This window comes from Misgurnus anguillicaudatus, chromosome 20 (genome assembly GCF_027580225.2).
Source record: "Misgurnus anguillicaudatus chromosome 20, ASM2758022v2, whole genome shotgun sequence".
Lineage (NCBI taxonomy): Eukaryota > Metazoa > Chordata > Actinopteri > Cypriniformes > Cobitidae > Misgurnus > Misgurnus anguillicaudatus.
In genome coordinates this window covers 15,268,935-15,296,417 of record NC_073356.2, presented here as the reverse complement: position 1 = coordinate 15,296,417, position 27,483 = coordinate 15,268,935, and the positions used below count along the sequence as shown (strand labels likewise).

The following is a 27,483-nucleotide window of genomic DNA, read 5'->3' as shown; positions in this document are numbered from 1 at the left end:
TTTTTTTTGTTCCTGTAAATGGCCCAAAACAAATACCGCACTGTGACCACCACACCGATACTACAGCATTGGTTCCCAAACTTTTTCAGCGTGCGGCCCCCCTTGTGTATGGTGCATTCCTTTGCGGCCCCCCAAAGAAAATTTGTGACAAAACTATTCTAAAACTCAACATTTTAATAAAAAAACATTAAATTATACAAAAAAGTAGTGATTTCGGTTTGTAGCCTTATTTTTATAGGTTTAATTACACAGAATTCAAGATAAATTAATGTATTTCATAAAATGTCAAAACTGGGGCCCCCCCTAGGAGCCCCGGCCCCCAGTTTGAAAACCACTGTACTACAGCATTGTGAATTTTTGATACGTTACATCCCTACTTAAAAAAAACTCTTTAAGGTATAAAAAATTTGTAGACTCTTATTTAGTAGGGCTCTACACCTGTTACATAGGCAGCTGTGTAAACAGGTCTATGGCCGTTTCTCAATCCGAAGGCTGCAGCCTCCGGAAGTCGCGTTCCTAGGCTGCCTACGTCATCAAGACTGTCTTATTTCACAAAATTAACAATTATAAAGTTAACTATTATTCTTAGTTAATCGTAAATTGTTGTATTATGCTTATGAATTGCGAATGTAATGCTCAGTTTACTTGAAACCGGTTTGATGACGTATACAGCCTGCATATGCGCCCTCCGCCGGCTGCAGCCTTCGGATTAAGAAAGGCCTTCATCTCTCACTGGGTCTGTACCGGTGTCCCAGGTGCTGAATTTAAACACTGCATCATCTTATTTAAATAAAAGTGTGAACCGGACGTTAGTCATTATCTGTCAGCTTGTTAAACCATTGTCATGCTTTAAATGTATCTTTAATGCTAACAAGTAAATGTAACATTGCTGCTGTTTTGCATCTGAAAAAAGCTTCTTTGGTCTGTACTGTACTTCAAAAACTATGTTACAAAATTTTGATATCATTTTATGACAAATCATAACATTCTTTGTGGTTATGAATCGGTTAGGCACAGGTGAACTAGGCGGTCGCCAGCTGCAGGGGGCGCCAACAGCGCATATACATTTTGTATTCACTGACTGCTGATTTAACGACTTGAATGAGTGAAAAATTAAAGATCAACCCTTAATGTATTTAACACAGAATGGACAGCAAAATATTTTACCAGCATCAGACAGAAGGTGGTATGTGTGATTTGCCATAATAATGCCAACTTCCCGATACAAATAATAAATAACAAGAGCCTTCTCTAATGTTTGGTCTATCTCGTGTGTGACCTCTAGTGGACACAGAACCAGATTTATAGACATTTACTTGCAAAAAGTCAAATGAATTAAAATAATTAAAGGTAATGACTTAATGCAGTTTTGTATATGCAGTTTATATTAAGAATGAATACTTAATAATAAAGTAGATTATCACATGTATGCATTTTTATTTCTACAGACATAAATTACAGTAAACAATTGAGAGAGTGTTATGGACACTGTAAATTAATCATTGCTAAACTGCTGACATTTATTGTTTAAAGCCCAGAAGTCTAGTGTCCTGTGGATACATGTACTTAATGTTGCATTAGATTCAATTATTTATCAGTGCTCTATGTCTGACATGAAGCCAATTCATAAAAACAAAGTAAACAAACTTTGAGTGATACGGGTATGAAAATTGAAACAATGTTTTATTTCATTTGAATTTAACACACTTTCCTATAGATCACTGAACACACTTTATCTGAATGAAAATATTTCATTTTCAAAATGAAAATTAAAGGATGGAAAAACATCAGGAACAGAGCCGATCAAAAAGCTCATAAAATACAATCACAGCATGTTGTGTCAATGGGAGTGAGAAGATATTCGGGTTGATTTTGACATTGACTCACTGGATTGTCTGCTTTCATAAAGGACACGTCATCTTAAAATAAACGTTTTGGCACCCATAATATTAACCCTGATTTTAACATTTAATTACCCTAAATTAATAAAGATTTAAATGTCACAAATACACACAAAAACATCCTGAAAATCAAAAAAAAAAAAAAGTTTGTAGACCTGATTTGATGACAGTATAGTTTATCTTCTGTTTAATGGACTTGTGCTTTATCGGCTGAATTATCTGATCCCACGGTTGATATTAAAGAACAACATTAATTACTCATGAAGAACTGTACTGATTTCTTGTCAACGACTGCTAAAATTACAAGTAGATTTAGATGCAACTGGGTTGTGAACATTAAAGTGCACAAATATTGAATGTAGACAGGCACAAAGACAAAAATGGATAGAAACGTTTCAAAGAAATATGCAAAGAGATGAGAAGCTTAGTGAAGGGTGTTTGGTCACAGTATGTTAGTGAGGTCACTGACTATGACATCACGATACAGTACAATACTCGCAATACAGCTGTATATTGCTAGCAATCTTATAATGATACATCATAATATCTGTCTAACTATGAAAACAAATTGCCTGTGAAAATGTTAAAGGGATAGTTCACCCAAAATTGTAAATTCTGTCATTTGCTCACTCTCATGTTGTTACAAACCTGTATACATATCTTTTTTCTGATGAACATGAAGATATTTTAATGAAATGTTTGTAACCAAACCGTTCATGAGCCCCATTTACTTCCATAATTTTCATTTTTGGGGAACTATCCGTTTAAGTGCAGGTTTTCTCTTATTATTCAGGTTTAAAATGTTAGAAAACAGCACAAAAGGTTTTTCTGTCTGTAAATTAAAGTACTTTTTTTCTGTAAACACACAAACTGACAAATTTCTCCAGAGTTATATCCTTTTGACAGGTCTTGATTGATGCTTTATATCTCTCTGACACGAGGTGAATCCTCAGTGGTCTCGTTTTAAAGTTGTGCATGAAGTGGAGCAATGACAGAAACTGCACATCGCACATCATTTGTGTGGTCACCATCACTGGCTTGAGAGCTTGGACAATCTTTACAGCATTTGAGATGTCTGTCTCAGTTAGGCTGCAGTCTGTCACAATCTTCCTCACTTTTAATGACAAAACGGAGTAGAAAATATTTTTTTATTAAAACTATGTATTTAGATTTTATGAATGAGGTGCTATGTTGCTATTCTTGAGTTAAATTAAACATTTCACAAGACTTTTTTAAGATGTCAAATAAATCTTTGTTGTCCCCAGCCATAGATAATTGATTATAGCATGTTAAAATTGCCACTTTGTAGCTGTGAGTCCTGGGTGTGTCCTTTTAAATGCAAATGAGCTGATCTGGCTGGCAGCGCCGTGGTAGGATAGTGCGGTATTATCCCTTTCTGACATCATAAGGGGAGCCAAATTCCAATGAGCTATTTTTAACATGCTTGCAGAGAATGGTTTACCAAAACTAAGTTACTGGGTTGATCTTTATCACATTTTCTAGGTTGATAGAAGCACTGGGGACCCAATTATAGCACTTAAGTCAGATTTTCATTATATGTCCTTTTTAAAGTTTATATATCAAAATTTAGTGAACAGTTGGTTCCTGGGAGTTTATTTCACACCCAACTCCTGCAATTTGTAGGGCCCAAACCCACAAATACATGGGGGGGAAAATGTTGATGTATGACAAATAACTCACTTTAGGAGATAAGAGGGCAGCGTAGATGGCAGCTGGCTGCTGCTCAAGAAACCCGGAGAGCATCTCGTAAGCGCTGTTCCAGCAAACAACATCATCAGTTATGAACTTGTGTTGTGGAAGCTGCAGCACTCCGTGGTTTTCTGTGTAACCTCTGCAATATGAGTCTTGTCCATTGCCCTTCAATGTCCATTGTCCATCAATCAGACGTTTGTGCAACCCTCTGTGTGCTTTCTAAATCTTTCCTCGTCTTATCTTAAAGAGCTGGAATACAATTTTTGGTGAATTCCCGGTGTTTTCAGGACTTGGCCATTTTCGACGGCATAATATGGGTGAAGGTCCTTGTAAATAAATATAGCCATTGACTTCACAATACTGGCAGCTCTTGAAAATGAGAAGAAATGAAGTTTGGCTTTAAACATTGCATTCACAGCTTCTCGTTGACTTGTAACATTAGCATCAGCCATTTTCTCAATAAGATCAGGGTGAACTGGCTTTGTATGTTTGTGGTATTAGCCGTGTACTTTACCCAGGCAGTTCTTGCATATTGCAACACCTTTGCCAATATTGTTTGTCCCATCAATGTCCAAAAATTCGAAGTGGATCCAGACATTGGACTTTTTCGTGGCTGGGGCATATATTATTTTACCTCAAAGGGTGGTTAAAAGTTCACCCAAAAATAAAACCTCTGTCATTCACTCACTCTCATGCTGTTACAAACCTGTATAAATTTCTTTATTCTGATGAACACAAAGGAAAATATTTTGAGAAATGTCCGTAACCAAACAGTTCATGGACCCTATTCACTTCCATAGTAGGAAAAAAGAATACTCCACAAACAATTTGATTACAAACATTTCTCAAAATATCTTCCTTTGTGTTTATCAGAATAAAGACATTTATGCTGGTTTGTAACAACATAAGAGTGAGTAAATTATGACAGAATTTTCATTTTTGGGTGAACCATCCCTTCAACTTATGTTCATGTTTACTTCATTTATGTATTGAGCGCCACCTCAAGGAGACATGAAGTAGCAGCACTGAGAGCAGAGATATTTATTCAGAGCACTTTATTAAAAAAATTTAAATATTGATATTTGTCCCAAACCCATCACTGACCTCACTTAGGTCAAAGGTCACATGCTCAAATAAGTGTGCATAGCTCTTCGTCGGTTATCTGGTTGACCTTCATGATTTTGTGGAGCTGTTCTGTGTAGCGTGCTCTGTCTTGAAGAAAGTGAGGAATGCGTACACGGTCCATCAGAGCCAAACCCTTGAGACGATCCACATCCTCATACGATACCTGCACAATGCGCACACAGTTAAAGGCGGGGTGTGTCTGTTATCTGCACTAAAATATGCCTCGCCCACTCATGGGAAAGCTGCCGTCTCTCTCAACTTTCAAACTGCAAGTCTCCTTATGCTGCGTTTAGACCAGCCGAGGTAGAGGCGTCAAGTGCGAGTGATTTCAATGCTACTGTGGGTTCACACCAGATGCAAGTTCAACAATTTGTGCGAGTAGATTACATACAAAGTCAATGCAAAGACGCAATCAGACGTGTCCTCGCAAGGGGCGATGTGAATGACGCGATATTGGCGGGGCGTTTGCCGCAAAAACACACGCTATTCGCCTCATACGCGTTTTCGCTCAAGTTGAAAATAATCAACTCAAGGAAAAATTTGCATGCCACAAAGTTTAATCCCGCGAGTAATCTACAGCGAGAAACGCGATGCCCTGCATTTGGTGTGTTCGTAGCATTAGGTCTCGTGGCACGAATGAGGCGTTTGGCGCGGCCAGGTAGACGCGGTTCCGTGGAAAAAAAACTTTGGAAAAACGTGTCGCGTTAACCAATCAGGAGCTTGCTCTAGTAGTGACATGATTACAGAAAGAGAGCAGAGTTGCAGAAGCCCCTCCCATGACGCAAATTTCCGCATGAATGTCTCGATAAATAGAATTTCACGCGTGAATGAAACGAGTACACTCAAAATGTTCAAGCGACAAACTAGACGTGGTAGACGCGAATTTGACGCCTCAAACCCGGCTGGTGTGAACCCACGGTTACATGGGAGTCACAGTCATGTTTCTACAGTAGCCCGTAAACAGACAAACTGTTTTACAGGGTGTGTTTTGTCTCAGATGTTTCTTGTGGCAGCTACCGTAGCTTGTCTCTGCGTTTCGAAATTGAGCTTGATTGCAATTTGCAATCTCACCACTAGATGTCGCTAAAACTCTATTGTACCTTTAAAACGAATAATATAGTTAGTACTGTTACTAAAGGCAATGTTCAGAAAACTGTGGTTATAGAGACTGAATGAGTTATGAACGATGCTCCAATGATACATAAAAAATGTAAGCAACCAAGGCTTGAAAAAGTTTTAAACAAACCTTTCCTAGAGCCATAAGACGATGGAAGTCAATCTTGTCTCTGAATCTGAGGATCTTCAGAATACCATCTAGATAAACCTGGTCCTTACTGAAACAACCTGAAGAACAAACATCAGACATGATTTACACATATCTAAACAATGCTTAAATAAGTTTCAGTCATTATTGTTTGCCTCAGCTGTACATATTATTGTCATACTGGATGGACAGTTAGATAAGGAAAAGCATATATGCAGACTGATATACTGCATGGCTCCGTAGTAGTAATAAAACTTTCTTGTGTAATATGCATCACCATCTTTGGTATTTACTTTAGTCACTTTCACAATTCTTCAAAGAATAAGCACTTAATCATTTCTACAAACAGTCCTGCTTTCATGCTATTGTGCATTAACTATCAGAGAGTTTGACTGTGTAAAAGCCTTTTTTTTTTAAAGTCAAGTGCAAACAAGTGTGAAATTTGGGTAAGCACCACAAATCCTAATGATCACCTGGCTGTGCTGTGTCTGTCTGTCCGCGTTTGGCTCTGACGCAGTAGTCCCACCTCGTGTTTGGGTCGTGGACGAATCGGCCCAGGTCGTGAAACAGCTGTGAGAAGGACATATGGCTGGCTTTGTGTACGGTGTAGTAGAGCAGTGCGGCCCGCCACAGGACTGGGTCCTTGCGGAAGAGCACGCTGTGAATGCTGGCCAGCCCCTCTTCAGTGGGGTTGATGGGTCGCAGGTTGTGCTTTTTCCTGCCCACGCTGCTGCTCCATGGCTGGTGACTGTTGTTGATGCCTCTGAAGTAATGTGTACCTGATTGGACGCAGTCGAGTCCATGCATCGAATTATAAGAAAATAAGGATCATACGCATTAATGTCATTGTACAGCACAATTTATTTCTTCAATGACTTGAAAATGTGTTTTTAACAGCATTGCATTAATATAATGATAATAATAATATGAGCCTGACAAATGCATTTACTTGAATGAATGTTTAAGTCTACACAGGCATCATTTAATATGCAAGGCTGAATAACAATCATACCGATCTCATGTCTCAGCATTCCCTCTAGCCACTGCTCTCTGGCAGCACAGATGTTAATGGTAAGTGTAGGCCTGCCATTCACTACAGTCATTGATGCTCTGGACAGCAGATCATCGGTAAGATTAACCACAATCTGCAGAGAATAAAGGAAGTCATGTCACTCAATTTATTTTTGTGAGTAGGTTTTAATGATCTCACTTTCAAAATGTAAATAATGTGATATTTCGATTCAGAGTTTAACTGTATTGCATGTTAAAGGTGTGTGAAGGTATTTTGGCGCAACCCAATCTCACGGCAAGTCGTGTTATAGTAAAGAAATTTTTGATTAATTTATTCGTGTTTGATGACAAGAATTTCCGCTGTCTCTGGAGACGAATGTCTTTTTCGTCCTTCCCAGCACAAATTTCTATAAAAAAAATGTCATTACTTACATATAGTTCACTAAAACGTGATTGTTTTTGGCTTTTAAAATGTTTTTTTTTTTTTTTTGGCAAATAATGAAGTGGCTCTACGCAGGATTATCACACGTACGGGTCGCGGCTGCTAATCCCGACTACTAAATTTCGCACCCATTTCTATAATAATAACCTAAAAATGAATGAAAACAAACCCTGATGAAATAATCCCAGTTTCCAGTCTGATTCCTTGGCGTCTCCTGTAATTTTTTTTTAATTACCCAAATCTAACCCTAACCCCAAGCGACAATGATTTAAATATAGGAAAGAACGATGAGAAAACTAAATATAAAATGACACGATAAAGAAAGTCATGCCACAGACACGAACAGCCATTGATAAAAATTCCTGCTGGGAAGAACGAAACAAAAATTTGTCTCCAGAGACACACGAAAAACAGAGGAAATTTGTGTCATCAAACACGAATAAATTAATCTAAATTTGCATTACTATAACACGACTTGCCACGAGACTGCGTTGTTTTGGCGTGAGGAAAGTAATGACCAAATGCGCTCTGTTAAACAGTTTGTCCATTTAGGGCTACTGTAAAAACATGATGGCGACTTCCATGTAAGGGAAACTGAGGTGTATGTAGATAAAAACGTCTAATTTTAAGGTAATAAAAACAATACAGTTAATTATGTAAGGACTTTATACACCACTGCTAATATAGTTATGTATATTATATTGCATTTCTGTCAAGAGATCCTTTTAAAAGTTACACAATGCGCCCACTAAAACAACTGAAGACTTGTTGTATTAATTTTCCTAACAAGAGTGGTTGTACTTTCTTTAAATAATAAATACAAATTTAAAAGGGTATAACTGTGCATATGAATATATCATGTTGCCTATAGTTTGTCTAAACTAACTCCTAAATTAAAAAATGTTAAAACTTCAAAAAATGTTTTGACAACCCAAAACATTAAACAACTTCTCTTTTGTTTTCTGTACTTTTCCAGTTATGTTTTTTGAGTTGTGTTTGAAGTACTGTTATTGTGGTGATGAGATATATTAAATGTGGTTTTATTAAATGTTTCTTTATCCAGTTTGTATCTCTCTCACCTCTCCCATACATCCTTCCTTTTCCATGTACTTTTTGACATGGTACCAGATGCGGCTCTTGGTGAGGAGGTTTCCTCCTGTAGCTTGCTCAAACTTCTCATATGATCCGTATTTCTGCAAAGCCGACTCCATGATCCGCACAGCCTGAGAACAGCAGACAAACAGACCTCATCCGCTGCATATAGATCATCAATATAGATCAATGTTTAAATGTTCTGTTATATCAGGAATCATTTTAGTAATATACTTTTTATTTGCTAATATCATTGTTAAGTCATTTTTGAACATGATCTTAAAGGTTATATATAGCACAAATATAAGCAGTTCTTCTAAACGTAGGTTTGAGAGGAGCCGAAGCATTCAGGCCTGTCAATCATCATTATAAGGCAGCCTTCATGACTCCGCCTCCGGCTGCAATTTTTCCAGCATCCCTCCTCATCCCATCTTCTCCTTCACTGATCTCTTTCTTCCTCTGTGCAGTTCTGTTGCGGTGGGTTGAACTTGGGGCTCGAGCCCCGGCCTCAGGTTAGCTCTCTCTGAAGGTTCAGAGCTCCCTTCGAAGACGGCAAGCCAAGTTCGTTTACCATTCATCATTAAGATCTGAATGCGCATTCGAACTAATGAAATAATATTAATAATAATAAAAATATGCATGTAGTTTCTGGGGCAGTTGGAAATTTGACACAATATGAATGTTTACAGCAACATTAAACATTACTTGTTCTTAAAGGAATAGTTCATCCAAAACCGAAAATTATTTCATAATTTACTCCCCGTAATAACATCCCATGCATTTAAGATCATGGTAATGTGCTGAAGAGAAATATTTTAAGAGATGAGTTTTTAGCATTTTGACAAGATTTTCACGAGTTCGCATTAACATGTAATCGATAGGGAATGAGATAAAGCATATTTGGCGTGCTGTCCGAGTACTCCCCCCTCTTTAACTGGAATAAATTAAACTAGTTGAGAGTGAGGTGATGGGGTGGAGGAGGGATGCTGCAAAAATCAGTCACAGATAGAGGTGAGGGACTGCTATTTATAGGCACCTCTTCACGCTGATAGATTGGATCACATGACCACGCTCCTCCCAAACTTAGTTGTGTTTTGATTTATGAGTCCTGATTTGTGGTATATGAGGATAAGCCCGGGGGGAAAATCCACAATTTGGCCAGCGCTCTGAGATGATCAGTGTAATAAACTCATTGTTGGTTTGACTCTGCCCTAGAGCTCAGATGCATAAAAAACTATTAAGCTATTCAAGAGCAAATGGGTGATTCTCACGAAAACTTGGTTTTAAAAATGTCAAGCATGAAAATGTAAGAATTTCTTAAATTTACTTTTTTCCCACCAGACATTGAAAAACAAAGTCTGGAGTAAATGGGAACATTAATTTAAAAACTTTTACTTATCATTTAACACTTTTTGTAACATAATTTAAAAAATTTGTCCTAAAAAAATCTCATTTCCGCAACAGTCAGAAAACATCAACACTGACATATTTTCAAAATGACATGACAAACCTGAAAGAACATAATTTGGAGATTCTGCACATGCATTTAAAATCAAAGTATTATGCTTTTATTAATTAAATTAACATTTAATAAGCATCTGTTGCGGTAATGATAATCAAAATGTCATGTAAGCATTCTGACAGGACAATATTTCAAATTAACTGTAAAAAAATGATCTTACCTGGTAGCCATCTTGAAGTAACTGGTCCATGTGCTTGGTCACTCAAAATCAAACTTTATTAAAATTCTGTATGTGTGCTTAAATTGTTCTCAAAAAGTGTTGCGGAGGATGAGAACATCAGGCATGGACACATCATTTTCATAATTTTTCTTCATTATTATTATACATGAATATTCAGTAAATATTTTTTCTGTCATCTAAAGTAGTCTAGCAAAACATCCATTTATTTTTTTTCTTAATATTTTTGTGTTAATTTGATTAAATTACAACATAACGCATATTCAAACACAGCCGGACACATTGCGGTAATGAGAATTTCAGCAGAAAATGAGATAAAATTTCCAATTATAAATTCTTATGTTGAAATCACACATTGTGCAAGGTAGAACACAGTATTGTGTTAATTCTGATGCTTTTTAATGTTACTATATTACACATTTTAAAGCTAAAATCATTAGTGCCATGGTGTTTCAATGGTTTCGTGAGAATCACCCAAATAGACATTGTGACATTTGGACCAATGATCCATTGTATGCCACAACACAAAATGCTTTATTAGATATGCATATTGCTTCAAGCATAACCCTTACCTGTGGGAGGAAGCGGTCTGAAGCGTTGCCATGCCTTGCCAGAACTTGTGCTGAGACGGGGTTACTGTATTCAAACTGAGGATTGTAGTTAAAGTCTGATTTAAAAAACCTGGCCCGCTCTTTCTCCACATTAGACGGCTTTATAGCGGTAAGTATGCACAACTTCTTGACTGAGTTCTCCCCATAACGACCAGCAGGGCATCCTCTGTACAGCTGGGGCAATTTTGTGCCACGGGAAGCGGCCGGGCAGCTGTTCTTGGGCTTGGGGCAAGGGGACAGGTGGATGATGCTGCCCTGCACAGCAATATTGTTCATTTGTCTGGTACTGCTGGTGGAGAAACAGGAAAAAACTGACTGAGTGTGCCTAGCATCTCTGCAACCAATGCCAAGCCCACTTGTCACGAGTGGTTCAAAGGTTGGCCGGTGTCCACCGCTCTGTGTTGCTGTGGAAACTATTTGCGCTCTTTTGGGACGCCTCTCTTCCCTATCGGTCTCTTTCTGAAGCAGCGTGCTGGTGTTAAACAGGTCCTTCAAAACATTAGAGGACACACGATCCAGACGCACCTGACTGGGGCTCACAGGTTTCTCCATGGGGCTTGGGTGCACCTAGATGTTTCAAGTTATGGCTAAAAGAGCTGTTCTGAAAAGAAATGGGATAAGAAATGATATATAAAGATAGATAGATGCTAATACAGAGACTGAACGATCATCAAGTACTCCCTAAAGCTTTTTTCTAATTACAATCCGAAATATATTTCCGCTCTAGGTAAATGTATCTGAATGTGATTGCTGAGGGCACCGGATGAAATTACAAGGCAAGGAAATAAAGCTTGACTTAAACTTGAGACCCAGGACAGCTATTGTCAGTGCAGTGCTCATTCCTCAGGAAATAAAATCTCCTTAACCCACAAAAGACAAGAAACAGATCCTAACAACACAGTGTAATGAAGCTTGTTTTAAGTACTGGTGTGTGGATTTCACAAAGAGCATTAATCATGTTTGAAAGAAAAACAAAACTACTTAGTCGTCGGTATAAGAGCTCAAACTTTTTGTACTCGAGTCAAATACAGGATATTATAATCACATCCAGTATCTTTTTATTACTACATCATTTCAGAATGAGTTTCTAAGGATGTAGTGTTATGTCGTGCTTCTCTCTATTGTTCTGCATCACAGCACCAGTCCACGTTCCTCTGTACAATCCCACGCCTCAAAAGAAACAACAGATCTGACAGATGCACTGAAGTAGAAGAACACAGCCTACAGTAAAACTGTCTGTTGTTGTAACTATAGCATCTCTCCAACATTTATAAGGAGAACTAGTCTTTAATGTAAATGCATTATATACAATAGCATAGCTAAAAATAATTGCCATCTGCAAATAAATCATCACATTAACTATGGACATTTACAAACAAAGTTTTACAGCCAGAATGTATAACAATAAAAAAGCATTTTGAACAGTATTTATTTTAAACAAATACATTTCTAAACAAATAAAGTGCTTTGCATTAAAAGTGAATTTCTTATAAAAAGATACACTTAGTATTATTGTGTTATCGTATGCAATGACATTAGAACATATTTTTAACTGCGTTTTAATTGCCCAAATATTTTTATTAGGGCACTGTATTGTCAAACATATATTATGATATGGCATTGTTTTTATGCAACCCACTACATGTAGTATACTTTTTTTTGTATAGTAAACTTTAGTACAATTACCAGGCAGATACTACAGTATGTTTGAACATTACCTTAGTAATTAATGTTAGTAAATAACAGTTTATCAATTCATAGTTACAGAATAATAGTATACATTAAAAAAAGTGTATATTACACTATAATGTTCGCCCATTTCTACATAGATATCATACTATAGTTTCTTCACACAGACTCACCTGTAACTTGAAGGAATAGACTCGAGATCGCTCGCGCTGTGCTATTTTTCAACAGTAAAGTTAATGTTTACATAAAAATGACAATATGAAGATAAAAGATAAAGAGCACAAATAAACTAGACAGCATACATATCTATTAATTCAGTTAAGGTATATACGTGCAGTTTGCAAATCTCTGTCGGCGGGTTTATTGGCGAGCTCACGCGAGCGCGTTGCCATGGTGCGCTGTCAACGTCATCAAAAAAGCATCACTTCCGTTACAAAAATACTCGAAATATCATATTTTTTTCATATTCTAGTACTGAGCAGTGAGCACGCTGCCAAACGTGTCGATTTCTTTGCTTTTTTAAATACTTCATCTATAAAGTACTGCAATCAAACGTTAGAAGTAGATGCTTGTTGCCATAGTGATGACTTAAGCGTCATCATGTAACTCCATAATAACACAATAAAATGAGCCGTCTTGGATGAGTTAGCTTGCAAAAGAAATTCTGAACATCCAAAAAATTTATTTTCTGGGACTCTTCCTAAAGGAATCTACATAAATGTAACAAATGGTAGTATTTACATAGCGTATGTGGAAAAAAAACTAATAACAAATTCTGTTTAAAGCCATATACGCTTAACCAGTCACATTTGTGCATGTACATAGATGCAGACTCAAGTATTTTACCTCCATCTACTGGAGACACTAGGCAAAACATTTAAACCTGCAGCACAAAAACCAAACATCCTTTGACTTCTTCATGTTAAAAGTATCCTCGGAAATACAATGTGTGTTGTGTAAACGTTACATTGAATTGCAAGGGTACAAATATTTATATACACAAAAATGCAAGGCCTTAAAGGGTTTAAATGCAAATTGAGCAAATATCATAGGGAACTCACTGCAAGCATGTGCTCTTATTGCTTGAGTTTTATTTGCCAAAAGAAAAACTTAATGAACAGAATTACAATATAACTTTTGACAACTGAGCAAAAAAAGAATGACAATTTAAGACAGTGCAAGGTAACACCTTATACATAATAAAACTTCTAACTTTTAAAACATAAAACCATTACAATAAAAGGTCTACATTAGTAGAACATTGAGATTGTGAACACTTGTTTGTCTATATAAAATAACTTAACCCCAGCTGATCATATTTACTGAGGTTAGAGTTCACAGTTTTTTTACATCATCAATTTCAGAATTTTTCTGAACTCTTCTGGTTTTACTAAAAGGCAAGAAAGATCAAGTACAATCTCTAAAATTACAGATCAATGATTTCTCACTTTACTCCTGTTATACAAAACTGTCGCAAAAGATGTCATTTATATTCATCGGTTCCAGTGAGACTTTATCTTCAAACAATATTAAGTTCAGTGACACACGCAATGCGAGTGCTGACTGATTAAACATAAATGGGATAAGATTTGTGACTCTGTATCACTTCCAAATGTATATGCCGGTCTGAGAGTGTCAACAAGAAATTGTACTGAATACGTAACTTGTCAATCAGTCTATTATCTGCAGATCTTTGGGCAGCCTGCTGTTATTCTCAGCTCTGGTTACTCCATGCTCTCAGGATCTGCCTGTGCCATATATGCATCCAGCTCTGCATCCAAATGGCCCTTGGTTTTAGACATGTAAGCGTCAAGCTGGTTGTCCAACTGTTCGCGTGTGACGACTGGACGACCTGCTCCTCGGCCTCTGCCGCGTCCACGACCCCTTCCAGCAAACCCTCCACGACCTCTCAGACCCCCACGGCCTATGAGGAAAGAAAATAAGTAGGAAGTGAACAGACTGCAAAACGGGCAGAATTTCATACGTAAAATTTTTAGGTGATCTGAAAAAGTAGTTTTTTTTTTATTTACATATGACTTATGTAACGTGCACAATGCTTAAAGGGGACATTTCACAAGACTTTAAGATGTCAAATAGATTGAGTGCATATGTGAAGTATTTGCTCAAAATACAATATATATAATTTATTATAAGTTAAAATTGCCACTTTGTAGGTGTGAGCCGTTTTGAGTCCTTTTAAATGTAAATGAGCTGATCTCTGCACTAAATGGCAGTGTCGTGGTTGGATAGTGCAGATTAAGTGGCGGTATTAATCCCTTCTGACATCACAGGAGGAGCCAAATTTTTAATTACCTATTTTTTGACATGTTTGCAGAGAATGGTTCACCAAAACTAAGTTACTGGGTTGATCTTTTACACATTTTCTAGGTTCATAGAAGTACTGGGGACCCAATTATAGCATTTAAACGTAGAAAAAGTCAGATTTTTGTGATATGTCCCCTTTAAATACCAATGCAAGTATCCATAACAAAGAAATGTCACATTCATAACATTGTTTCTTCCTCATAAATATGCAAATGAAAATTAAACTGATTTGTTCTTCGATAAGCCGTTTGTTGGGTATTATTGCTTTTGTTTTGTGCATTTGCACAGAATTTCTACGAAGTCCTTTTTTGTCATATCAATAACACAAACATGTATATTTCCCTTATCTAAGATAGACAACATGAGTATAGACTGATATTTTTCTTATTTCTGGAGTTAGGGTTAAGAAAATATATAAAGATGGTTTAATATATTTGATAGTAAATACATTCTCTAAGAACTTACATTTTTGATTGATTTTTTTAATCAACAATGCTAAAATTGCTCAAACTGTACCTCCTTATTTCTTAAACATCAACTTTTACATGCAGTAAAGTTAGTAAAGGCTGTGGTATTCATTTCACCTCTTCCTCCAGGTGCTCCACGTGCTGCTCCTCGGCCCATCATAGCTCCTCGTCCCATGGCTCCTCCACGCTGACGCATGCCACGACGAAGACCCATACGACCGGGACCACCCCTCCCTCGCATCTGACCGGGACCTAAACAAAAAATAAAAACCTTTATTAAATAAAAATACTTTTTACTTTGCTTTTATTCAAACACTGTAATAGAAACTGATCTCATAGCTTGTTGATACAGTTTAAAACCAATTCAAATAAATCAACGGCTCGTCATTAATTATTTCTTGTGAAATAGACAAAAAGCACATGCAAATTTTGGCTCCAAAACACTTACAATCATATAAACCCAATGGGGTAAACTGTAAAAAAGACCTCAGCTGTCGCTTTCTGTTAGCAGACAGAACAGGTGCCATCATTAGAAAGCGAGTAGCACAGCAGGGGCTCGCAACGGCCCCAATTAAATGCCATAAAATGATGGTTTACACCAATCAGCACATTTTGAATATCGATAGGAGCAGCTGAAAACTGTGGGCTTTAACACTATATAGGTGATTCTCGCGAAATTAGACTTATGAGGTGTCATGAAACATTTAAAAAAAGGTAAATGCTATCAAAATAAGAAGCATACAGTTACAAACATCTCTTTATGTAATATTGCACATGATTTCAAATGACATCATACAAACCAATTTTTTTTTCACATTTAAGTGGAAATTTTTCATTACCGCAACGTGTCCATGACTGGATTTGGGGTTTTTGACATGGAAATATTTATAATTAAAATATCTAAAAAATAAAAAGCTTCAGTGCATGTTATACTATAAACATTTATAGTAAAGAAACATGTGGTATTTGGTGATCATTGGTAAATGTTGAGACATAATAAGGAATATAAATGTGTCCAAGACCAATTTTCTCATCCTCCGCAACAGTTTTCAATCATTGTTAAACCCCTCAAGGAACTAACATTTAAAATATATATATATTTGGAAGAGACATAATTGACAGTGACACTCAAGATGGCTACCAGGTAAGCAGTTCTTATGTTTTCTCCCCAGATAAAAGTTGAAATTTTGTTTGTCATAGTACCTAAACAACTTTTTAGTTCTCATTACCGAAACATGAGTTTGTAAATGCATATATTTAATGTAATATCATGTTGCGGTAATAATCATTTTTGATAATGATAATCTAAAAAATTTAAATAATTCTATAGGAAATATTTTTTAAATCCTCTTAAAATAATGGTTATAGTAAGTTCAGACCTTATCCTTAGATGTGCAAAAAAAAGGCTTAAAGGGCTTTTTAAAAATTCCGATGCTGGACACCTTCGAAATCTGGATTTCGTGTGAATCACCCATATATCCATCAGGATACTTGTAAAACACAAGTTGGAACACAGTTTATAATCCGTGGCAATAGTTTGTGGCACTAAAAGTGCAATATTTACGGTTCAAACTTCCATTAATGGAATATGCAACATGTTCTTATTAGAAAAAACTTTTAGCATATTTTTACGCGCTTCATTTGTTTGCATCTGTCATGAATAAACACACAATGTGGTTAAAGAAAAAAGTGTTTAAACAGCTGAAACTCCATGTTATCGTTTACACAGATGTTGCGGCTGGTCATTATCACACTGTAAAACCTAAAAGGTAACTCAACTCAAACCATCCAAGTAAACCGGTTACATTAGTTTTAAAACACATACATTTGAGTACTGTGAACTTAAATATAAGTGCATAATTGCACATGACTCAAGTTCACAGTACTTAAATTTCTGTGATTTAAAACTTAAATAGCCTAATGCAACCGGTCTACTTAACTGGTGTGAGCTAAGTCAACTGTCAGGCCCTACTTTCAGTAGCAAAAGTAACATAAACATAGTGTGACATAAGGCAGAGCAGCAATTTGACTAGCATACCTAAAACAAAATCTGCAGTAAAGCAAAAAGTCACCTCTGAGAGAGAGCGTTCCTCTCATGGCACCACCTCTACCTCTTCCACGCAATCCTCGTCCAGCTCCGCGCAATCCTCCGATAAATCCCCGCCCTCCAGCGCCTCCTCGCATCAGCGGGCCAATGGGTCGACCCAACCTGGCCTGGATGTTGCTTTTCCCGAGTCGCTGCTTTAGGCTCTACAGATAGTGATATCAAGTCAGTTTAGAGAAAAACCCACTACCTTATTTCCTTTTGGTATAGAAAGTCCAAAAACAGTTTGGATAAACTATACATTTACTGAATGTGCATTTCAATAATCTTCCTCATTTTTTCCCTACCTGTTTATGTTGCAGGGCAGCCTGCACAGAGGGCCTGTTCTCCATCTGTTGGGCGAGGCGACGATTCCGGGCGCTGGCCGTGTGCTGCTGTTGCATGGTGGCCCTGATGCTACTCACGGTCGGCTGCTTGTTCTTCAGCATGTTTGTGAAGCTTGTGGGACAGAACAGAAGGAGGGGAGATAGAAAGGCAGAGAAAGCGGGGGAGAGAGACAGGAGGAAAAGAGAAAGAGGGGATACGAGGAAAGGAGGATTCCAAATCAAATCATTTCACACAGCATGGACGCAGCTACAGGGAATCTGTAGCAATTTAGTGAATGCCCATTTTTAGACCACACAATCTTTTACTCTCTCTCTCTCTGTTTGGAGACACCCCAACACATCGGCTGGTTGGTTTAAACTTAATTGAAGCCTATTATGTGGTTTCAAAAACAAGAGGTAGAAGAAAGCAGAAGAAATTAGAGAATAGACAGAGATAGATGGACTTCTATCAGAGTGATTGCCACTTACAGACCATCATCAACCGATTGTGATGTCATCGGACCGAGACAACACATGGCGAGTTGGTCCAGGGCTAGAGGGGTGTCTGGCTACCCAGCCACTTACAACCAAGACCGTGACCTGGTACGCCACTTCTGTAAGACGCTTCTGATGAGACGAAGGCGACGGGTCACGTCTAGGCATGGACTGGGCACCTTATTCCATTGACAGCCAGAGAGAAAGTCAGAAAATGAGATAAGATGCAGATAAAAGGTAGTCTAAGGGAGAGAGAGTGTGTTTGTCTGAGAGAGGGCAATAAAAACGGATGTCACTCCATCCGGCATACATCAACTCATTCCCATGGCTGAGGATGCACTTCTGCAGTGAATTCAAGTGCAGTCGGCTTACCTCACCATTACCCTCTCACCTCCGGATGTGCTCCGCTTACGCAACAGGACTGCCGCACACCATGCCAAAGTTTGGCTTTTTCATTACTTCTTTCATACAGACTCAACAAAATTATCAAGTAAACAGCTGCCACTTTGGGTAAGCGGAGCACATCGCGTGGGCAGTCTAGCGTCCATGTCAGGTCTGATGTCTCCCACTCAATGACCTCCATAGTACATGTGTCTCGAGGCTTGTTGCCTTTAGTTATCTTTGTATGCTTTATCCCCCCGGCCTTGAGATAATGCTGTCAGGATGCGTAGAGCCTCACCGCTCATTCAGGGACACCTTGGTGGTGCTTTTCAGCACGACTTTTTGAGAAGAAGGGGCACTCATGTTTCTTCAGGCTGGAAGGGATGTCTCCTCTAAAATAAATATGTCATTGTATCACAAGATTGTAAAGAGTTACAAAAAATATATACAAGTTATGAAGGGGAGGTCCAACACATAAGGTACGTTTCCAAACTTGGAGGCTATATTAGCATTTTTGGGATTACTAAAACGTGTGAAAGTGCTAAAAGGGATGATCCCTAAATGTTGTCTAGGCAGATCACTGGGGTTTGAATGAAACACTTTGTCTTTATTTCCACGTCGACGCCTGCATTACCATTGGCATTTAAAACGAGTTTCACGGGTTTAAACAAATGTATTTACAAGCACAGAAATTCCAGACAAGGTCTTTAGGAGTGCTAACCACCCAACGATTTAACATCAAAAATGGACACAAAAGTCGTCCTGAAACACTATTTTGAAAGCCTATTAATGTACAATAATTTAATTTGATTTAATTCTCACCTCTATTTTCTTTTAATGACTCCGTGAAGCGAGTTTTGGTTGACTCGGCAGATCTATTAGCGGTTTAGCTAACCAGTCGCTGAATAATTTCTCCTCGGAAATTCTCTATTTGACCCTCGGTAAAGTAATACAATTATCGCCAGACCCCCAGATATTTTCTTAAGGACTAAAAGAAAGACAGTACCCCCTATACAATTAACTATTTTAACGTCTACTTTAACATGAGCCTCGACCTATCTACCCTCCCTCATTCATCACAAAATGGTGCTAACTACGCGAGCTCAGCTGGGAAAATGGAGCGCTGAAGTGCTAGCGTCACATATCGCGAGATTTAAGATGTACGCTGCTTGTTCGACTTTATGCGGTGTCGCAAGAACCGACAGGCGGATGACGCCGAAATACCGCGAGAGCGACCCGAGAACCCATACGGAGAAGTCTAATCTCGACTCGCTCTCGCGGTACCCCGACGTCATCCGCCCGCCGGCCCGCCCGCGGACCCGCATGAAGTCAATTTGGGCAAATTTGCTGTATTCAAAATAATAATCAAAATGTGTATATTTGATGTGGTATTTTCAGAAATTAATAATGGTTAATGATGCTAAATATAGTATATTCTACTAAATACAAATACATGAATACATTTAGCAGACACTTTTATTTAAGTGACCCACAAATGAGATGAGAGAGGACATAAAATATTTTGCATTAAATAGTATATAAAACAGTACGCAAAGTGCAACAATAAATGTTGGTATTATGTTTTTTAGTGCGCCATTCTATAAAATAGGATATAATAAATAGTAAATAAACGTATTTTCAAAACAGCATTTTTTTCTTTAAAAATGTTTACAGATGTTTTAACCTTTGGTATCCTGATAAAAGGAATCAAGAAAGTGGATATGCTTCTGGTTCATTCTTCAAGTTGAAAAGAGAGCTTATTCTCTTGTGTATACTAGACATTTCCCCCAATGTCAAAGTTCATTTGAGTAAATACAGTACATTCAATACATTTGCATTCGGTGGACAGCACACAACAGAAATAGTACGAGTAGTACGGTAGTTTTTTATGACGTCATCAACGTGTGACACTTATTTACGCGAGTCTGTCTGTACAATCGCGGATTTCCAAATAATCGAGTGCCGCGTTTCTTCAACACACATTACATACAAGTCTTGAAATAACAAAAAGGTTTTTAAATCTGTATACTGCGCAGTGGCTCTGGCTGCGAACTGTAAGATGGCAGCGTTAGCGGTTGTGGAGACTCCATCAGGAAAAGATGCTCTTGCTGAAGGTTTGCTGGATCTCTTGAAACCAGCCGTACAGCAGCTTGACTTACATGTGCATTCCGTCAGGTATAACCTTTTGAAAGGCGAACGGTATATTTGTAAACCTTTAAATTATTAAGCATAAACAAACGTGTTTGCTAACAGGCTAATGATTGTCAACATGACAGGTCTCGTGACTCTCGCTGTGTCTGTTTCGTTACTGTATGCTTGGCGAATAACGTACCTTGACATGTTACATGCTATTAAGATCTTATTTGCATTTGTATTAAACGGTTGCTTATTTTTTTCTGTATAATTGTATTATCTCCACAGAGAAAGCCAAGTGGAACTTCGAGAACATATTGACAACTTGGCCACCGGTAAGCTAGTTTGACTTATGCAACAATATAATTAGGCTATATATTGTAAATTGGATTGTCAAATGATTCAATATCTAAATATAAGGTGTTTAGTAAAACGATGGTTTGTACTGTGTCTTCCCTAATTTCAGAATTGTGTAGGATTAATGAACACCAGAAGGTGGCGCTTGACTTAGACCCATATGTTAAAAAACTTCTAAATGCCAGGCGAAGAGTGGTGCTGGTCAACAATATACTTCAAAATGCACAGGTAATTTATTCACTGCTAAAACTTTATTGTATGTAGTCAACTAAACCACCTGGCTCACTTTCCTCTTTTTCTGTTTTGTCGTCTTGTCACACCAGGAACGCTTGCGAAGGTTGAATCATAATGTTGCAAAAGAGACCGCACGCAGGAAGACCATGCTTGAGGCATCTGGAGCTTTTACCCCACGGTCTCCCAGTAAACCATGATGTCTTTCATTTTATAAACTGGGAATGCAGCATTGCTTTGTGCAGTGGACCTTCACTGTAAATTAGCAGAATTGATTGCATATCATTAAAAGGCCCTGGGCCGTATAATACACTGGCTACAGCATCACCCTGCATTAATGTTATCTGAGTTACTTATGTAGTCATTGAGATTGCGTTGTAAATATGCACCCATTTGTGGAAATATGATATTTATGAAAGATAGAAATAGGGTTAAAATGTTTGTTTTTCATAATTTGCTAGGTCTTCTCATGACATACTTGAGATTAAAGCAACAAAGCACAAAATATGCTTATTTTCTTTACATATTTTTTTATGTCAGCACTTTAATTCAGTTATTGTCTGTCCCCAATGCATTGGATGTATTTCAGTATTCCTTTCCATAAATATTAAGCAAGACTTCAAAACTTTATGGAGTTTGACTTGTGTTCTTATATTGACTTTTGAATTCCTTTTGGTTAAACTTACTGTTATAATATTAATCATTGAGACGTTGATGTTGCAAGTAATCAATCAATACAAAGGAAGCAAGTATATAAATATTCCGTATTTAGAAGAAAAATGAACTTCAAGCAATGCATTCCAATGCATTATAATTGAATCAGCAGTAAAATCTTAGGTATGCACATTTCTTATGTAAATAGTGAAGGCTTTGTAACAGGAGAGGAGAGGGGGCATTTAAAGGTGACCTCTTGTTTTAGCTGAAAGAGAGAGGGTTAGGCAAAGATTTTAGGACAGGTGAAAGGTCAAGAGGGGGAATCTATCTAATAGGAAGTTGGAATCATATGAGGGGCCTCTTAAAAGTCACTTTGTTGATGAAAGATTAAAGACAGATTTCTGGAAACCACTTCACTTCAAAAAAGGGGTAAATGAGTTGTTTGCAGTCTTAATCACATTAACAAAGCAGACGGTTGCAATTGTGACTTATCCCATTATTTAGAATATGGATACAATCATAAGCCTCCATACTATGTTTATGCTCCTGTATAAGTCATTGTAAAGTAATTTTGGGGAAGTTATAATTTATTTTTATCATTTCAAAATGTGTGTTTCTATAACAAAAACGAATTTCCATGCATGTTAAAATTTCTCAGTATTTGGTATGTTCCTGTTGCTTTAATAAAGCATGCATTCAAGCCAACATAGAAGTCTATGAAATCTAAACATTTGTACAAAGGTTCACCCTATGGATATAAATTTGATTCGTGACCTAAAGGCTGCTCATCATAAATATTCTAATATTTTATGCCAGAACTGTAATTTGTTTAAACTCGTTTTCAATACCCTGAAGCACACATACTGCACTGTGATACTAATCTAAAAGTAGCCGTCACTGCCTGACCTGTTGTAAATTTCAATCATCGATGGAAACTGAGCGGGCATGAAAGGGGCGTGGCGAGCGAGTCGAGTGGGCTGATACGGGGCGGAGTAATCAAGGCGGCGCCACCTTAAAAAAACAGTCGCGCCGATATGTCAATCCAGACGCGACCCAGACAGACCTCGGCCTGGGGGCCCAGCCGTGAGAGCCGTGCGCTGATTGGCTAAGTCCCGCCGTTCTTTTGAGACTCGAATCCCTATTGGTTGGAGCCGGGCGAGACGCTCACGCGCACAATGTCTACCCGCTTTTGTTATTGTACCGAGAGCGAGGCGAGAGGCTTCGGGGGAGCGTGCAGGATGCACGGACGGAGACAGCGAGCCTGTTAGTCCCGTATCGACTCCGATAGACTCATATTAGATGTTGGAGGGGGAAGGGGACTCGCATTTCTACCTCTCCGTCCTTGTCTAGAAACAAGTCTTTTGAATTCTCTAATAACCCGACTGATGTGTGAGTATTTGACATTTTATTTGTTTATTTTAATCATTTTAAATGCACGTTGCATCAGTCGAGACCTTACACGAAACTGACCGGGGGTTCAGCGTTAGGTCTTGGCTGGCAGATATACACAATGAGCTTGCTCCTAAAACATCATATTACGTCAAAGGTGTGTCTGTCTGTGTCGTAATAACTCTTATCTTTGCCCTTGTCTGAGATTTGAAATATTTCATAAGTGTCTGCCGTTTGAATACTGTCTCGAAGACATTTTGCACCCCCCAAAAATACAAGTTCATGATCAAGACGCTATTAGTTGCACCTTTCACCTTGATGGTATCGATCAGACTAGTTAATCGGACCGCACGAACGTTTTGCGGGTCATTTTAACCATGCACATATTCAGCGCGAGCTCGTGAAATGTTTAGACGGTGGAGCTGATGACGTCATGTGACCATATAAGGGCTCGCCGCTGCATTCGTTCGCCCGCAGCGCAGTCAACAGTTTGATTTGGCTTTAACTTTGTGTGACATTTATGTCATTGCATGTACGTTAACAGCATTAATGTTATTGGACAGTACGTAAGGAATGCCTTGGACTGGTTTCTTTACAGTTTAAACATTAGCACGCAGTTTTTCCTTATTTAGTCTTGTTGGATTAAGCGCACTACCATTGTTATTACTTGCATTTGAGAGATTCTGATGTTTAAATATTTAGCTTTGTGTCTACACTGTACGGTTTCATCATACTGGGATATCTTAAGATGGGTTTGGGTCTGGATGTCTTGAAAAATCAGGCCATGCTTTTCTCTAGTACACGACATGATGTAATAACAAGTAATACACCCAGCGTTTCTTTTGTATCTGAAGAAAAGAAGTGAATAATGCATGCTTCACTTAAGACTTTTTAAATACATGCTGAAAGAAAAATCAGTTTTGGCGTTTTCTGTATGCCTTTAAATAGCCTACATTTTGATTGACTTAATTTAATATCATTGCATGTATGCAGACAAGCACTTGGACAGACATGGAGAGCATCTCTGAGTCTGATAATAAGGGTCTCAGAGACTCCCCCCAGATTAGAGTTGATGATGCAATTTTGCAAACTGTTTTGGATGTAGGGCTGTGCAAAAATATCGATACAGCTAACTATGGTGATACTTCTTTCCACGATAGTGTTTCGATATTTCGATCTCTACTATCGATATTTAAAGCAACAAAAATCCATCTGTGTGCAATGCATCAAACGACCTCCTCCGGCGCTGCTGTATTTGTCGCTGTCCAGTTGTCAGTCATATACGGCCAATGTCTCAGAAGTTAGCGGGAGTGAAAAAATGGCAGAAAATGTAAAAACACTTGCAGTTTTTGTGTGGACGCACTTTGGCTAAAAAAAGTTTAAAAAAATCAGCAAAAAAGCATTGCAATGTATTGCAACATGCAACGCATTGTATCGTATCGTGATATATTGCATCATGGCACAATGTACCGGGATACGTATCGTATCGTATCGTGAGACCCTTGCCAATACCCAGCCCTAGTTGGATGTGTTAATAAACTCAGTATCTTGAGCAGCACAAACACCGTCCTGTAGGCTGTCATTGTTGATTTGGTTATACTTGCACATACATGCCTATAAGACTGAATTAACACATGTGGACGACATCACAGATTCATGTTTTTTCGTAGTTTACATGAAGACGACAGACCGTAGTTTTCAAAAACTTTAAAATCCGTTTATAAACGTTTGCGCTTTTAGGACCCCAAAACGTTTAGTAGTGTATGAACAGCTGGAAGGCGGTTTGTACAGTATATACAGTAACTGTGTCTGCTGTAAAGGAGTTGAAAATGAAAATACATAGAAATATGTCATAATTTTCACACTTTCAGGTTGTTAATATGTTGTTATTTTGTTAATTAATCTATTTAAGGAATCTTAACATTTCTTTCAACTGGTCATAATCATCAAGGGCCCCACCCCAAGAAAGGACAAAAAACACTATAAAGCTCAATAAAGGTAGACTTTTACACATTTTTAAAAGCAGTATGAATCATTAAAAGTCTTAAAGAGAATCTATCATCTAAACATCTTAACTAAAGTTAAGCCAAAGCTCACGTTTATATCATTGACACGTTCGCTGCTGGAACAATGTAGTTTGTTGTGTCATTTGCTTATACTACAAACATCTTTGATCGGAAAAACGAGAAAGAGACACGGTTAAGGTCTAATCTAATAGAAAGTAAAGGGCGTCAAAACCTTAAAACAGACTTCATGGTCATCACCTCATAGCACCTGTCATATTTATAATATCTATATCTAGAGCTTCATCTCTCATATACAGGTATTTATCCTGTCTGTAGGTTTGTGCATACTCATACCTGTTCATTTTATATATTGCCTATTTTTAATGTACTGTATGCATAAATACAAAATACAATGAATGCATACTATAGCTTCAATAGTCTATCAAATTAATAACTCAATTAAAAACAAGATTCTGTCTATCAAGGCTTAATCTGTTGTTATCTTCTGGGCATTTTTACTTAACAATAACTGTAACTTGCCCATATTTTAAAACTGTGGTGAGCATTTAGTTAAAAGCTATAGTGAGTGGCAAATTTCTGCAAATTTTTATATTCCATAAACAATATAAACTGAAAAACGTACAAACCATGAAATATACCGCTACCGTGAAATAAAATGACCCATTCCGTGAAATGGATTTTTGGTCATAACGACCACCCCTAGTACATGATGTTAACCATACGCAAAAGCTACATATCACAGAGTAAACGATGACGCGAGTTATTGTCTCCAACATAAATCTCTTTTTTCTGACTACAACAAACACACAGATTGTAGGCAACAGTTTACTTCCTAGGATTGGTTATGTAGTAAAGACCGACATTATCATAATTCCTCTCGCTTCGGTCTCAGCCTTTAAGTTAGCTCCTGTTAGGAATGCATTGTGAGCAAATCTTTCAAACATGGTAAGGAGGGTCACATTTCCCACTGATGTCAGAGGTATTCAGGCCAATCACAACGTACATATCAGCTGTCCAATCAGGGACACAGAACTCAATGAGATCAGATCAATGAGCTTTGTACAAAATCAGTGCGTTTCAGGAAGACAGGGTTATCTGTAGCTACAAAAATGTACAGTATGTGGAAAATAATGTGTTTTTTGAACCATAAACCACGCGAACACATTGTATTTTACCAAATACACAAAATAACGTTGTTTTTTAGTAATGAAATAGGTGCCCTTTAACTATCACTCCAGCTTTCGAATTGATGGCGGTACGTCACTAACATATTTTAAACATAATGGTTTTATGAGAGTGACATAACCAAACATCATAACATCAAAACTTTGCCTTTGAAATGATGTGAGACTGAATAAATAATGACAACATTTACTTTTCTGAGAACAACTATTTTCCTTTCTGCCGCAAATTTCCATGAAGGACGAGTACAGTACCATACTGTGTGTTAGCATATACAGCGTGTGTAAAGCGTGACTGAGACGTGTGCATTGATGCTGCTGTTCTGTTTTCCCATCTGTCAGAGCAGCAGGATGTCCGTGAACCCTCCCAACAGTAACGACGCCTGCCTTAGCATCGTGCACAGTCTCATGTGCCACAGGCAGGGTGGTGAAAACGAGGGCTTCGCCAAACGCGCCATCGAGAGCCTGGTGAAGAAACTAAAGGAGAAGAAGGACGAGCTAGACTCCCTCATCACAGCAATCACCACCAATGGAGTCCATCCCAGCAAGTGTGTGACCATCCAGAGGACGCTAGATGGACGCCTACAGGTGAATTAAAGATGCAGTGATTGACACTGAAGTTTTTATGTTTAAAGCAGTGAAATATTTGTGGATATGGACTAGGGCTGCATGAAATTTCGTTTCAGCATAGACATTGCTATGTGCGCATCTGCAATAGTCACATCGCAGAACTTGCAGAGCATTTTTTAGCAGAGCTATTTCAAATGTCTTTGCCAGTGTTACCCCACACTGTTCGAAAAAATTGTCAAAATATGAACCCCAGCTGTCACTTAAAAAGTCCTAATATGTACTATGAGATACAGATATGTATACATTAGGTACCAAT

The 27,483-nt window shown here is 37.9% G+C and overlaps 4 protein-coding genes across 9 annotated transcripts in view; 2 read left to right on the top strand and 2 right to left on the bottom strand.

Moving 5' to 3' along the window:
- Positions 1–1,512: 1,512 nt before the first annotated feature.
- Positions 1,513–13,078, bottom strand: matcap2 (microtubule associated tyrosine carboxypeptidase 2). 4 transcript variants are annotated; one of them, XR_008647885.2, is made up of 9 exons: positions 12,722–13,078; positions 10,821–11,455; positions 8,536–8,679; positions 7,016–7,148; positions 6,477–6,782; positions 5,986–6,083; positions 4,719–4,902; positions 3,603–3,983; positions 1,513–3,015 (listed from the first exon to the last, which is right to left on the bottom strand). XR_008647885.2 is itself a non-coding variant. In XM_073858157.1 (7 exons), the coding sequence occupies exons 2-7, from the start codon at positions 11,409–11,411 to the stop codon at positions 4,744–4,746; spliced, it is 1,431 nt and encodes a 476-aa protein (XP_073714258.1). In that variant the 5' UTR covers positions 11,412–11,460; positions 12,722–13,075; the 3' UTR covers positions 4,535–4,743. The 4 variants fall into 4 exon arrangements, 1 of the variants encoding a protein (XP_073714258.1); XR_008647886.2 differs by having other exon boundaries at positions 10,821–11,460; positions 12,722–13,077; XR_008647888.2 differs by lacking the exon at positions 12,722–13,078 and having other exon boundaries at positions 8,536–8,710; positions 10,821–10,950.
- A 541-nt stretch (positions 13,079–13,619) lies between these two features.
- chtopa (chromatin target of PRMT1a) lies at positions 13,620–19,745 on the bottom strand. The gene is made up of 6 exons (XM_055218940.2): positions 19,448–19,745; positions 18,924–19,015; positions 17,732–17,882; positions 17,413–17,590; positions 15,458–15,592; positions 13,620–14,472 (listed from the first exon to the last, which is right to left on the bottom strand). Exons 2-6 carry the CDS (start codon positions 18,986–18,988, stop codon positions 14,273–14,275), a joined length of 729 nt encoding a protein of 242 aa, XP_055074915.1. The 5' UTR covers positions 18,989–19,015; positions 19,448–19,745; the 3' UTR covers positions 13,620–14,272.
- A 759-nt stretch (positions 19,746–20,504) lies between these two features.
- snapin (SNAP associated protein) lies at positions 20,505–21,976 on the top strand. Its single transcript, XM_055218941.2, has 4 exons — positions 20,505–20,800; positions 21,047–21,093; positions 21,225–21,343; positions 21,439–21,976. The coding sequence occupies exons 1-4, from the start codon at positions 20,685–20,687 to the stop codon at positions 21,544–21,546; spliced, it is 390 nt and encodes a 129-aa protein (XP_055074916.1). The 5' UTR covers positions 20,505–20,684; the 3' UTR covers positions 21,547–21,976.
- Positions 21,977–22,783: 807 nt separating this feature from the next.
- Positions 22,784–27,483, top strand: part of smad10a (SMAD family member 10a) — a 32,676-nt gene continuing 27,976 nt past the window's right edge. The window contains exons 1-2 of one of the 3 annotated variants that reach the window (XM_055218936.2): positions 22,784–23,389; positions 26,940–27,185. In XM_055218936.2, the coding sequence (XP_055074911.1) occupies positions 26,949–27,185 (237 nt within the window). In that variant the 5' untranslated portion in view covers positions 22,784–23,389; positions 26,940–26,948. The remainder of the gene's footprint in view (positions 23,390–26,939; positions 27,186–27,483) is intronic. The other 2 variants (XM_055218937.2, XM_055218938.2) reach the window with 2 other exon arrangements.